The 13,840-nt window shown below is 44.8% G+C and overlaps 1 protein-coding gene across 1 annotated transcript in view; it reads right to left on the bottom strand.

Annotated features, from left to right (window-relative positions):
- Positions 1-13,840, bottom strand: part of LOC119951641 (oocyte zinc finger protein XlCOF6-like) — a 29,691-nt gene that overhangs the window by 14,677 nt on the left and 1,174 nt on the right. The window contains exons 2-3 of the mRNA XM_038774820.1: positions 11,884-13,678; positions 3,548-3,629 (exon numbers count right to left, since the gene is read on the bottom strand). Of these exons, the coding sequence (XP_038630748.1) occupies positions 3,548-3,629; positions 11,884-13,233 (1,432 nt within the window). The 5' untranslated portion in view covers positions 13,234-13,678. The remainder of the gene's footprint in view (positions 1-3,547; positions 3,630-11,883; positions 13,679-13,840) is intronic.

Raw genomic sequence — 13,840 nt, 5'->3', positions numbered from 1 at the left:
CATGCTACTACTTTACCCTTAATGCCATGCATCTTTATCTTATGCAGCAACCTTTTGTGTGGCACCTTGTCAAAGATATACCACATCCATCGGCTCCCCGTTATCTACTGCACTGGTAATGTCCTCAAAAAATTCCACTAAATTAGTTAGGCATGACCTGCCTTTAACGAACCCATGCTGCGTCTGCCCAATGGGACAATTTCTATCCAGATGCCTCGCAATTTCTTCCTTGATGATAGATTCCAGCATCTTCCCTATTACCGAAGTTAAGCTCACTGGCCTATAATTTCCTGCTTTCTGCCTACCTCCTTTTTTAAACAGTGGCGTCACGTTTGCTAATTTCCAATCCACCGGGACCACTCCAGAGTCTAGTGAATTTCGGTAAATTATCACTAGTGCATCTGCAATTTCCCTAGCCATCTCTTTTAGCACTCTGGGATGCATTCCATCAGGGCCAGGAGACTTGTCTACCTTTAGCCCCATTAGCTTGCCCATCACTCCCTCCTTAGTGATAACAATCCTCTCAAGGTCCTCACCTGTCATAGCCTCATTTCTATCAGTCGCTGGCATGTTATTTGTGTCTTCCACTGTGAAGACCGACCCAAAAAACCTGTTCAGTTCCTCAGCCATTTCCTCATTTCCCATTATTAAAACTCCCTTCTCATCCTCTAAAGGACCAATATTTACCTTAGCCACTCTTTTTTGTCTTATATATTTGTAAAAACTTTTACTGTCTGTTTTTGTATTCTGAGCAAGTTTACTCTCATACTCTATCTTACTCTTCTTTATAGCTTTTTTAGTAGCTTTCTGTTGCCCCCTAAAGATTTCCCAGTCCTCTAATCTCCCAGCAATCTTTGCCACTTTATATGCTTTTTCCTTCAATTTGATACTCTCCCTTATTTCCTTAGATATCCACGGTCGATTTTCCCTCTTTCTTCCGTCCTTCCTTTTTGTTGGTATAAACCTTTGCTGAGCACTGTGAAAAATCGCTTGGAAGGTTCTCCACTGTTCCTCAACTGTTCCACCATAAAGTCTTAGCTCCCAGTCTACCTTAGCTAGTTCTTCTCTCATCCCCTTGTAATCTCCTTTGTTTAAACACAAAACATGCTGCAACAAAGGATGTCCCGAAGCGTGGTACACTGGCGAGACCATGCAGACGCTGCGACAACAGACGAACGGACATTGCGCAGCAATTTCCAGGCAGGAATGTTCCCTTCCAGTCGGGGAACATTTCAGCTGTCAAGGGCATTCAGCCTCTGATCTTCAGGTAAGTGTTCTCCAAGTTGGCCTTCAGGACTCGCGAAAAACCAGAATGGCCAAGCAGAAACTGATAGCCAAGTTCCGCACACATGAGTACGGCCTCAACCGGGACCATGGATTCATGTCCCATTACATGCGCTTGCGAAATTCTACCAACTGTCCTGGCTTGAGACAATTCACCCATCTTTAAGCTTTGATTATCCCTCTCTCCAGTCGCACCATCTGGACCGGCAAAGACTTAATTACCTGCAAAGACTCGCATTCAAAGTACCATTTTGCATCATTGAAGTTTTCTACATATAGAACACACAGTGCAGAAGGAGGCCATTCAGCCCATCGAGTCTGCACTGACCCACTTCAGCCCTCATTTCCACCTTATCCCCGTAACCCAATAACCCCTCCTAACCTTTTTGGACACTAAGGGCAATTTAGCATGGCCAATCCACCTAACCTGCACGTCTTTAGACTGTGGGAGGAAACCAGAGCACCCGGAGGAAACCCGCAGACTCTGCACAGGCAGTGACCCAGCGGGGAATTGAACCTGGGAACCTGGCGCTGTCAAGCCACAGTGCTATCCACTTGTGCTGCCATGCTGCCCATGTGTGTTTGTGGAACCCACATCTTCATTCACCTGAGGAAGGAGCTGCGCTCCAAAAGCCAGTGATTCGAAACAAACCTGTTGGACTTTAACCTGGTGTTGCAAGACTTCTTACTGAGCCCACCCCAGTCCAACGCCGGCATCTCCACATCATAAATTAGAAGCATTTAATGCTTCTGCCAGTTTCGGATCAGACACCTTTCGTGCGTTAGATGAATGTGATAACCTCTATACTACAGAAACAGCTGGCAGCACAGTACCCAATGGCCCTGTGCAACATTCAACTGCACAGTCTTGCTGCAGCTTTCAATGGTTCAGCTGGGAGGCCAGGTCACTGATTACATGAAGACAGCTGTTCCTTTAAAACAGATGTCTCAACTTGTAAGACCATAAGATATAGAAATTATAATTAACTTTATTATTTGTTAAAGGGAACTGTAGCGACATGTATGACCGACTGGTAGAAACGGACGACACCGTACTGGACGCAACAAGAGTTAAATGGGAGGATGACCTGGGGATTGAGATAGGGTGGGGACTCTGGAGCGAAGCACTGCATAGGGTAAACTCCACTTCCACATGCACAAGGCTCAGCCTGACGCAACTAAAAGTGGTACATAGAGCCCACTTAACAAGAAACCGTATGAGTAGGTTCTTCCCGGAAGTGGAGGACAGATGTGAACGGTGCCAAAGAGGCCCGGCCAATCATGCCCACATATTCTGGTCTTGCCCCAGACTTGTGGACTACTGGACAACCTTCTTCGAGGCTATGTCCAAAGTGGTGGGGGTGAGGGTGGAGCCATGCCCGATAGTGGCGGTCTTCAGGGTTTCAGACCAGCCAGATCTCTTCCTGGGGAGGAGGGCAGCCCTTGCCTTTGCCTCCCTGATCGCCCGCCGTAGAATCCCGTTTGGCTGGCAGTCAGCAGCACCGCCCAGAGCTGCAGACTGGCTGTCCGACCTCTCGGAATCTCTCCAAATGGAGAAAATCAAATTCGCCATCCGAGGGTCAGACGACGGCTTCCACAGAACGTGGGAGCCATTCATGCAATTGTTCCGGGACCTGTTTGTGGCCAACGAACAAGAGGAAGAATAGTTGGGTGGCCAAGAATCAGGGGAAATTGGACGGGAATCGGGGGAAGGTAGCTGGGGGGGGGGGGGCAACGGGTTTGTTATGGGGGTTTGTTCGCATGGTTTTACGCTTATTTATTTTTCTTGTTTTTGTATTGGAGGGGAGGGGTTACTGTTTTTCTATGTTGTGATAAAAATTTGTTGTTGAAAACTTGAATAAAAATTATTCAAAAAAAAAATTTCAGCAGCAACCGGGGGTTGGGTTTGGGGTCTGTAAAGGGGGTTTCTTTTTACGACTGTTTGTTTGCTACTTTCTTCTTTTTTGTATTGTTATTAATTTATTGCTTTGTATTGGTGGGGGGGGGGGGGGGGGGTCCTTCTTTCTGTTTATTTCTATACCTTGTTTATTTTATTGTTGGGAGAAAATTTGTTGTTGAAAAATTTGAATAAAAATTATTTTTTAAAAAACTTTATTATTTGTTCAGCAAATATCTAACGTAACAATGCTCTCTGTTCAATCATTAATGCATCATTCTTATCTTCCTATAAAAAAATTCCACCAATTTTACTTAAGACCTGTTTCATTATTCAATATTAAACATCAGTATATTTATGTGTTACCTGTGACTTCATTTTGAATTGAATCGCTCGAGTCTTCACTCTGAATAACTCTGAAATATACACCATTGATGTGCAAACATGACTGACCAATAAAAGAAAGTGTTTCACTGAGTAATTCAAATCCCCTGAATCTTTTTTGAGATTGTTGCTTTTAAACAAATTCAAATATAGTTAAATGGAAGTGAATTGAGAATTATGTGTTTCTTCTATTTGACCCCTCTGTGTTTTGGTGTGAAACGGTCTGCAGCCTAAATACCGTTCATGGATAAGAAAGGAGGGTTGACAGCAAATCCGCACTGAGCCTGGATTTCCTCATTTCTCTGAGTGACTTTTCCTGATTCTCCATCATTAAGGCCGAATCTTTCAAAAATGTGGTTCAGTTAAATCTCTGCTATTTCCTCAAATTCAGTTACAGTATTGTTTGTGTCTGTCTCTATGACCACACATTACCATTAGATATGTTTCAGATGGTGATTAAAATATTAATCGGTGTCTACAATGCCATTAAATTCTGAGCAAACTGCCAAGATCAGCACTTTATTTTTTCATGTATGGAACGATCTGTCTGGATTGTACGCAGAACAATACTTTTCATTGTACCTCGATATACGTGATGATAAACCAATCCAATCAAAGAGACAGTTTCTTACTCGTCTTCAAATTGAAAAGTGTTCTTAAAAAGTATTAATTCATGGAAGGTGGGCGTCACTGGCTGGACCAGCATTTACTGCTCATTCCAATTGCCCTTGAACTGCGTGTCTTGTGAGACTATTTCAGGGGCACTTACAAATCAACCACAACATTGCTGTGGATCTGGAGTCACGTGTCGGCCAGACCACGTCAGAAGAGCAGATTTCCTGAAGTACATTAGTGAACCCATGGATTTTTACAACAATCGACAATGTTATCATCAGACTTAATTCGGGACTTTCATTCAATTTCAATATTTGTCAAAGGCAGATTCAAACCCAGATCCCCAGAGCATTAACCTGGGTCTCTGTGTTACTCGCCCAGTAACAATACAGGGTAGCACGGTGGCTCAGTGGTTAGATTTGCTGCCTCACAGCCCCAATGTCCCAGGTTCGATCCCAGCTCCGGGTCACTGTCCATGTGCAGTTCCGGTGCCAGCCTCCCCAAACAGGCGCCGGAATGTGGCGACTAGGGGCTTTTCACAGTAACTTCATTGAAGCCTACTTGTGACAATAAGCAATTTTCATTTCATTTTCATTGTCCGTGTGTAGTTTGCACATTCTCCCCGTGTTTGCGTGGGTTTCGCCCCCACAACCCAAACATGTGCAGGGTAGGTGGATTGGCTCCGCTAATTTGCCCCTTAATTGGAAAAAAAATAATTGGATACTCTTAAAAAAAATTTTTTTAAATCAATACCATTCCACCACTACTTAGCCTACATATTCTTGACAGGGTATAATGTCTAATGTTGAGTTCTGTAATCTTGTCTTGCAAGGATTCTACAGAACTGCTGGTGACTTTATTAATGGAGTAACTTCACAAAAGTATTGAGTAATTAATTTTTTCAAACAAATTCTGATAGCTCTGCAGTCTCTGGAAACATTTTGGTTGATCGTGTTATTTTTTGAAACAAAGATCTAGTCTTTGCAATACAATTACCTGATACACCAATTTACTAATGATAACCAATGTTCACTACTGAATAATCATCAATTTAGTTAGTATTTTTTGCTATGAAATCAATACATAGTTAATATAGAAAAGGTACAGAAGGTGAAATGGCTGCAGGAAGCCACATGTTTGAGGTATAAAAGGGCTTCCTTAACCTTGTTACTAATGGCAGTGAATACACTATGAAAATAACAATTTTAAAACTAAATGTGATTACACATGCAGACTTACAGCTTCTTGCATTACAACAGTGAATATGTTTCAAAAGGACTCCATTGGCTTTAAAACACTTTCGGAGGTCCAGTGGTAGTGAGAGGTTTTATAGAAATGTACATTTGTTCGAATTGTCCACAAACTCGGATATATTACACTCGGTGTCTTCACCAGAATCATTGATGAAGACTGAGTCTTAATTTTGTGTAATAACCATGGTGTTGACTTCATTTTGAATACTCTGTGAAACTCCAGACACACCATAAGCACAATTATTTGTTGTAAAATACAGCGAGTTGTTGTGATTTGGAATACACTGTCTGTAAATGGTGGTCGGGCCCCATTAGACTGTCTTTTGATATATTCCGAAAAAGAAAACAAAATAGTCGAACTCTGGGATTAAATGGTTCGCTGAACAAAGAGCTGGCACGGGGAAAATGGGCCAAATAGACTCCTCTGTGCTCTAGGAGCCTTGTGTACGTGTAAAACAAGTGGTAACGACCTGGAACCTACTGCCTATGAGGGTAGGAGATGCAGAGATTAAAAAAAAAAAAAATTTAGATTACCCAATAATTTTTTCCAATTAAGGAAGGATGGAAGGAAGGACTGGAGGATAGCAAATGTGGTCCCTTTGTTCAAGAAGGGGAGTAGAGATAACCCCGGTAACTATAGGCCGGTGAGCCTAACATCTGTGGTGGGTAAAGTCTTGGAGAGGATTATAAAAGATACGATTTATAATCATCTAGATAGGAATAATATGATTAGGGATAGTCAGCATGGTTTTGTGAAGGGTAGGTCATGCCTCACAAACCTTATCGAGTTCTTTGAGAAGGTCACTGAACAGGTGGATGAGGGTAAAGCAGTTGATGTGGTGTATATGGATTTCAGTAAAGCGTTTGATAAGGTTCCCCACGGTCGGCTATTGCAGAAAATACAGAGGCTGGGGATTGAGGGTGATTTAGAGATGTGGATCAGAAATTGGCTAGTTGAAAGAAGACAGAGGGTGGTGGTTGATGGGAAATGTTCAGAATGGAGTTCAGTTACGAGTGGCGTACCACAAGGATCTGTTCTGGGGCCGTTGCTGTTTGTCATTTTTATAAATGACCTAGAGGAGGGAGCAGAAGGATGGGTAAGTAAATTTGCAGACGACACTAAAAGTCGGTGGAGTTGTAGACAGTGCGGAAGGATGTTGCAGGTTACAGAGGGACATAGATAAGCTGCAGAGCTGGGCTGAGAGGTGGCAAATGGAGTTTAATGTGGAGAAGGGTGAGGTGATTCACTTTGGAAAGAATAACAGGAATGCGGAATATTTGGCTAATGGTAAAATTCTTGGTAGTGTGGATGAGCAGAGGGATCTCGGTGTCGATGTACATAGATCCCTGAAAGTTGCCACCCAGGTTGATAGGGTTGTGAAGAAGGCCTATGGTGTGATGGCCTTTATTGGTAGAGGGATTGAGTTCCGGAGCCATGAGGTCATGTTGCAGTTGTACAAAACTCTAGTACGGCCGCATTTGGAGTATTGCGTACAGTTCTGGTCGCCCCATTATAGGAAGGACGTAGAAGCTTTGGAACGGGTGCAGAGGAGATTTACCAGGATGTTGCCTGGTATGGAGGGAAAATCTTATGAGGAAAGGCTGATGGACTTGAGGTTGTTTTCGTTAGAGAGAAGAAGGTTAAGAGGTGACCTAATAGAGGCATACAAAATGATCAGAGGGTTAGATAGGGTGGACAGCGAGAGCCTTCTCCCGCGGATGGAGGTGGCTATCACGAGGGGACATAGCCTTAAATTGAAGGGTAATAGATATAGGACAGAGGTCAGAGGTGGGTTTTTTACGCAAAGAGTGGTGAGGCCGTGGAATGCCCTACCTGCAACAGTAGTGAACTCGCCAACATTGAGGGCATTTAAAAGTTTATTGGATAAGCATATGGATGATAAGGGCATAGTGTAGGTTAGATGGCCTTTAGTTTTTTTTCCATGTCGGTGCAACATTGAGGGCCGAAGGGCCTGTACTGCGCTGTATCGTTCTATGTTCTATGTTCTAAGGGGCAATTTAGCGTGGCCAATCCACCTACTCTGCACATTTTTTGGGTTGTGGGGGCGAAACCCACGCAGACATGGGGAGAATGTGCAAACTCCACACGGACAGTGACCCAGAGCCGGGATTCGAACCTGGGACCTCAGCGCCGTGAAGCAGCTGTGCTAACCACTAGGCCACCGGAGATGCAGAGATGACGGAAGGATTTCAATCAGAAATTGGACAGGCACTGAGAGAAATAAACCTACAGAGATTTGGGGATAGAACAGGGCAATGAACAGACTGGCTTACTCCACAGGGAGCCGACTTGGTCTCAAAGGGCTGAATGGCCCCATTCCCCACCCTCCAGATGCTGTGATCTCAGGAGAGAAATTCAGCAGCTCGACACGCCAACTAACTGGAGTTCCTTATCCCTGGTGCTATTCTCGCACAATGGTTAGCACTGTTGCTTCACAGCACCATGTCCCAGATTCGATTCCCGGTTTGGGTCACTGTCTGTGGGGAGTCTGCACGTTCTCCCCGTGTCTGCGTTGGTTTCCTCCGGGTGCTCCAGTTTCCTACCACAAGTCCCGAAAGATGTGCTTGTTTGGTGAATTGGACATTCTGAATTCTCCCTCGGTGGAACCGAACAGGCGCCGGAGTGTGGCGACTAGGGGATTTTCACAGTTACTTCATTGCAGTGTTAATGTTAGCCCACTTGTGACAAGAATAAAGATTATTATTATTGTAAATGTCCTCTGCACCCTCTCTAAGAACTTCATATGATTCTTAAAGTGTGGGGCCCATATCCAAGGTTCCATTCCAGAGGGATAGAATTGAAAAGCACAGAGGAAATGTTCAACTTGTTTAGACCCAGGGTTAGACTACACTGGGAGTTCTGTCAACATTGGTGATCTCCATTTAGAAAAAGAAAATAGAGGCACTGGATAAGTTGCAACAAAGATTCATAATAGACAGAACTGAGAGCATTTTACACTCATGATGTGGAGATGCCGACCATCAGGAGCATAGAGACACAGAGAGATCTGGGCATGCAGGTCCACAGATACTTAAAAGTGGCAGCACAGGTGGAAATGGTGGTGAAGAAAGCAGACAGCATGCTTGCCTTCATAGGACGGGGTATCGAGTATAAAAGCTCAAAAATTGTTACAATTACATAGAATGTTGGTTAGGCCACATTTGGAATACTGTGTCCCAATTCTGGTCACTGCACTACCAGAAGGACGTGGAGGCTTTGGCGAGAGTACAGAAGAGGTTTACCAGAATGTTGCCTGGTATGAAGGGTATTAGGTATGAGGAGAAATTGAATAAAAGGCATTGTTTTCCCTAGAGAGACGGAGGCTGAGGGGTGACCTGATAGAAGTTTCTAAAATTATTAGGGGTACAGATAGAGTGAACATTTAGAGGCTTTTTCCCCAGTGCAGAAATGACAATTACAAGGGGAGGGTGGAAAGGTTCAGTGGAGATGTGCGGGGGGGGGGGGGGGGGGGGGGGGGGGGGGGGAGCATTTTACACAGAGGGTGGTGGTGGCCTGGAATGCACTGCCAAGTGAGGTGGTTGAGGCAGATACGTTAGCGACCTTTAATACTTATCAGGATAGGCACATGAGCAGATGGGGTACAGAAGGATACAGGCAGTTGGTCGAGATAGGACACGTGGTCGGTGCAAATTTGGAGGGCCTAAGGTCCTGTTCCTGTGCTGTATTGTTCTTTGTTCTACACAGGGCCTTGGCAAGGCCATACCTGGAATATTGTGAGCAGTTATGGTCTCGTTTTCGGATGAAGGATGTTCTTGCTCTAGAGGGAGCGCAGCAAAGGTTTACGAGACTGATTCCTGGGATGATGGAACTGACTTATGAGAGATTTATGAGAGTGGAGAACCTTCCAAGCGATTTTTCACAGTGCTCAGCAAAAGTTTATACCAACAAAAAGGAAGGACGGAAGAAAGAGGGAAAATCGACCGTGGATATCTAAGCAAATTGAAGGAAAAAGCATATAAAGTGGCAAAGATTGCTGGGAGATTAGAGGACTGGGAAATCTTTAGGGGGCAACAGAAAGCTACTAAAAAAGCTATAAAGAAGAGTAAGATAGAGTATGAGAGTAAACTTGCTCAGAATATAAAAACAGACAGTAAAAGTTTTTACAAATATATAAGACAAAAAAGAGTGGCTAAGGTAAATATTGGTCCTTTAGAGGATGAGAAGGGAGTTTTAATAATGGGAAATGAGGAAATGGCTGAGGAACTGAACAGGTTTTTTGGGTCGATCTTCACAGTGGAAGACACAAATAACATGCCAGTGACTGATAGAAATGAGGCTATGACAGGTGAGGACCTTGAGACGATTGTTATCACTAAGGAGGGAGTGATGGGCAAGCTAATGGGGCTAAAGGTAGACAAGTCTCCTGGCCCTGATGGAATGCATCCCAGAGTGCTAAAAGAGATGGCTAGGGAAATTGCAGATGCACTAGTGATAATTTACCGAAATTCACTAGACTCTGGGGTGGTCCCGGTGGATTGGAAATTAGCAAACGTGACGCCACTGTTTAAAAAAGGAGGTAGGCAGAAAGCAGGAAATTATAGGCCAGTGAGTTTAACTTCGGTAATAGGGAAGATGCTGGAATCTATCATCAAGGAAGAAATTGCGAGGCATCTGGATAGAAATTGTCCCATTGGGCAGACGCAGCATGGGTTCGTAAAAGGCAGGTCGTGCCTAACTAATTTAGTGGAATTTTTTGAGGACATTACCAGTGCAGTAGATAACGGGGAGCCGATGGATGTGGTATATCTGGATTTCCAGAAAGCCTTTGACAAGGTGCCACACAAAAGGTTGCTGCATAAGATAAAGATGCATGGCATTAAGGGTAAAGTAGTAGCATGGATAGAGGATTGGTTAATTAATAGAAAGCAAAGAGTTGGGATAAATGGGTGTTTCTCTGGTTGGCAATCAGTAGCTAGTGGTGTCCCTCAGGGATCCGTGTTGGGCCCACAATTGTTCACAATTTACATTGATGATTTGGAGTTGGGGACCAAGGGCAATGTGTCCAAGTTTGCAGATGACACTAAGATGAGTGGTAAAGCGAAAAGTGCAGAGGATACTGGAAGTCTGCAGAGGGATTTGGATAGGTTAAGTGAATGGGCTCGGGTCTGGCAGATGGAATACAATGTTGACAAATGTGAGGTTATCCATTTTGGTAGGAATAACAGCAAACGGGATTATTATTTAAACGATAAAATATTAAAGCATGCCGCTGTTCAGAGAGACTTGGGTGTGCTAGTGCATGAGTCACAGAAGGTTGGTTTACAAGTGCAACAGGTGATTAAGAAGGCAAATGGAATTTTGTCCTTCATTGCTAGAGGGATGGAGTTTAAGACTAGGGAGGTTATGTTGCAATTGTATAAGGTGTTAGTGCGGCCACACCTGGAGTATTGTGTTCAGTTTTGGTCTCCTTACTTGAGAAAGGACGTACTGGCGCTGGAGGGTGTGCAGAGGAGATTCACTAGGTTAATCCCAGAGCTGAAGGGGTTGGATTATGAGGAGAGGTTGAGTAGACTGGGACTGTACTCGTTGGAATTTAGAAGGATGAGGGGGGATCTTATAGAAACATTTAAAATTATGAAGGGAATAGATAGGATAGATGCGGGCAGGTTGTTTCCACTGGCGGGTGACAGCAGAACTAGGGGGCATAGCCTCAAAATAAAGGGAAGTAGATTTAGAACTGAGTTTAGGAGGAACTTCTTCACCCAAAGGGTTGTGAATCTATGGAATTCCTTGCCCAGTGAAGCAGTTGAGGCTCCTTCATTACATGTTTTTAAGGTAAAGATAGATAGTTTTTTGAAGAATAAAGGGATTAAGGGTTATGGTGTTCGGGCCGGAAAGTGGAGCTGAGTCCACAAAAGATCAGCCATGATCTCATTGAATGGCGGAGCAGGCTCGAGGGGCCAGATGGCCTACTCCTGCTCCTAGTTCTTATGTTCTTATGAATCAGTCAGCTTTGTATTCGCTGGAGTTCAGAAGAATGGGGGATCTCACAGAAACCTATAATATTCCAACAGGAGTTGAGAGGGTAGATGCAGAAAAGATTTTCCCAAAGGTGGGAGTGTACAGAACCAGGGGTCGCAGTCTGAGGATACGGGGTAGACCATTTAGACAGAGATGAGGAGAAATTTCTTCACCCAGAAAGTGGTGAGCCTGTGGAATTTGTTAGCACAGGAAATAGTTGAGGCCAATACATTGTACATTTACAAGAAGCAGTTAGATATAGCACTGAGGGCAAAGGGAATCAAGGGATATGGAGGGGAAAGCAGGATTAGGAGATGGAGTTAGATCATAAGCCACAATCATAATGAATGGCGGAGCAGGTGCAAAGAGCTAAATGGTCTCTTCCTGCTCCTATTTTCTATATTTCTATGTAATCCCTTCCCACACTAAGAGCAGGTGAATGGTCTTTCCCCAGTGTGAACTTGCTGGTGTGTCTGCAGAGTGGATAACTGTGTGAATCCATTCCCACAGAGGGAGCAGGTGAATGGCTTCTCCCCAGTGTGAATTCGCTGATGTCTCTGCAGGATGGATGAATCAATAAATCCCTTCCCACACTGAGAACAGGTGAACGGTCTCTCCCCAGTGTGAATTCGTTGGTGTGTCTGCAGACTGGATAAATCACTGAATGCGATCCCACACTGAAAGCAGGTGAACAGCTTCTCTCCAGTGTGAACTCGCAGATGGTTCCGCAGGCTGGAAGAAGCTCGGAATCTCTCCCCACACTGAGAGCAGGTGAATGGCTTCTCCCCAGTGTGAATCCGCTGGTGTGTCTGCAGGCTGGATGACTGAGTGAATCCCTCCCCACAGTGAGAGCAGATGAACGGGCGCTCACCAGTGTGAACTCGCTGATGGATCCGCAGGTTGGATAAATCACGGAATCCCTTCCCACACTGAGAGCAGGTGAATGGCTTCTCCCCAGTATGAATTCGCTGATGTTGCCGCAGGGCGGATGAATCAATGAATCCCTTTCCACATTGAGAGCAGGTGAACGGCCGCTCCCCAGTGTGAATGCGCTGATGTTTCCGCAGGGTGGATGAAGTAATGAATCCCTTCCCACACTGAGAGCAAGTGAACGGCCTCTCCCCAGTGTGAATTCGCTGATGTTTCCGCAAGGTGGATGAATTAATGAATCCCTTCCCACACTGAGAGCAAGTGAACGGCCTCTCCCCAGTGTGAATCCGCTGATGTTGCCGCAGGGCAGATGAATCAATGAATCCCTTCCCACACTGAGAGCAGGTGAACGGCCTCTCCCCAGTGTGAATCCGCTGATGTTGCCGCAGGGCAGATGAATCAATGAATCCCTTCCCACACTGAGAGCAGGTGAATGGCCTCTCCCCAGTGTGAATTCGCTGATGTTTCCGCAGTGTGGATGAATTAATGAATCCCTTCCCACACTGAGAACAGGTGAACGGCCTCTCCCCAGTGTGAATTCGCTGATGTTTCCGCAGGGTGGATGAATCAATGAATCCTTCCCCACACTGAGAGCATTTGAATGGCTTCTCCCCAGTATGAACTCGCTGGTGTGACTGCAGGCTGGATAAATCAGTTAATCCCTTCCCACACTGAGAGCAGGTGAAAGGCTTCTCCCCAGTGTGAACTCGCTCGTGTCTTTGCAGGTTGCATAATCGAGTGAATCCCTGCTCACACTGAGAGCAGGTGAATGGCCTCTCCCCAGTGTGACTGCGTCGATGAATCTCCAGCTCAGATGGGCATCTGTATGCCTTCCCACAGTCCCCACATTTCCACGGTTTCTCCATGTTTTGGGACTCCTCCTGTCTCTCCAGATTGGATAATTAGTGGAAGCCTTGTCTGCACACAGAACATGTGCACTGTCTCTCCTCACTGTGAATGGTGTGATGTTTTTTCAGTCTGTGTAACTGGTTAAAGCTCTTTCCACAGAAAGTTCACTGGAACACTCACACTCACATGTGTGTTGTGTGGGTCGTGGTGCTTTTCCAGTCACACTGATGTTTACAGTCAGTTCACTGGAACAGTCTCACTCGGCTGTGTGTTCTGTGGGTCTCGGTGCTTTTCCAGGCACATTGATGTTTAAAATCTTTTGAAGCCGACAGATTGGACAAACATTTCTCCTTCTCACCGATGATGCCCGATGATATCTAGTTCAGAAGGAATCGAGTGAGTTTGTCACATCGCGACATGATGTTCGAGATTTTTGTCTATAATTCCTCCTCTTCCAATATCCTTCAAAAACAATTTACAAAGTCAGCAGTTAGTACAGGATAGAAATTCAGAACAGACAATTCTAGTTCCTATGGAACATTATTTCCTCTCTCGTTCTCCAAAAGCTGTAAATCTCCGTCCCACACGCTCTCCCTCCATTCTCACTCTGCTGTATCTAATATC

Source organism: Scyliorhinus canicula, chromosome 17, assembly GCF_902713615.1.
Source record: "Scyliorhinus canicula chromosome 17, sScyCan1.1, whole genome shotgun sequence".
In the NCBI taxonomy this organism is placed as follows: Eukaryota; Metazoa; Chordata; class Chondrichthyes; order Carcharhiniformes; family Scyliorhinidae; genus Scyliorhinus; species Scyliorhinus canicula.
This window is presented reverse-complemented; position numbering and strand designations above follow the sequence as displayed.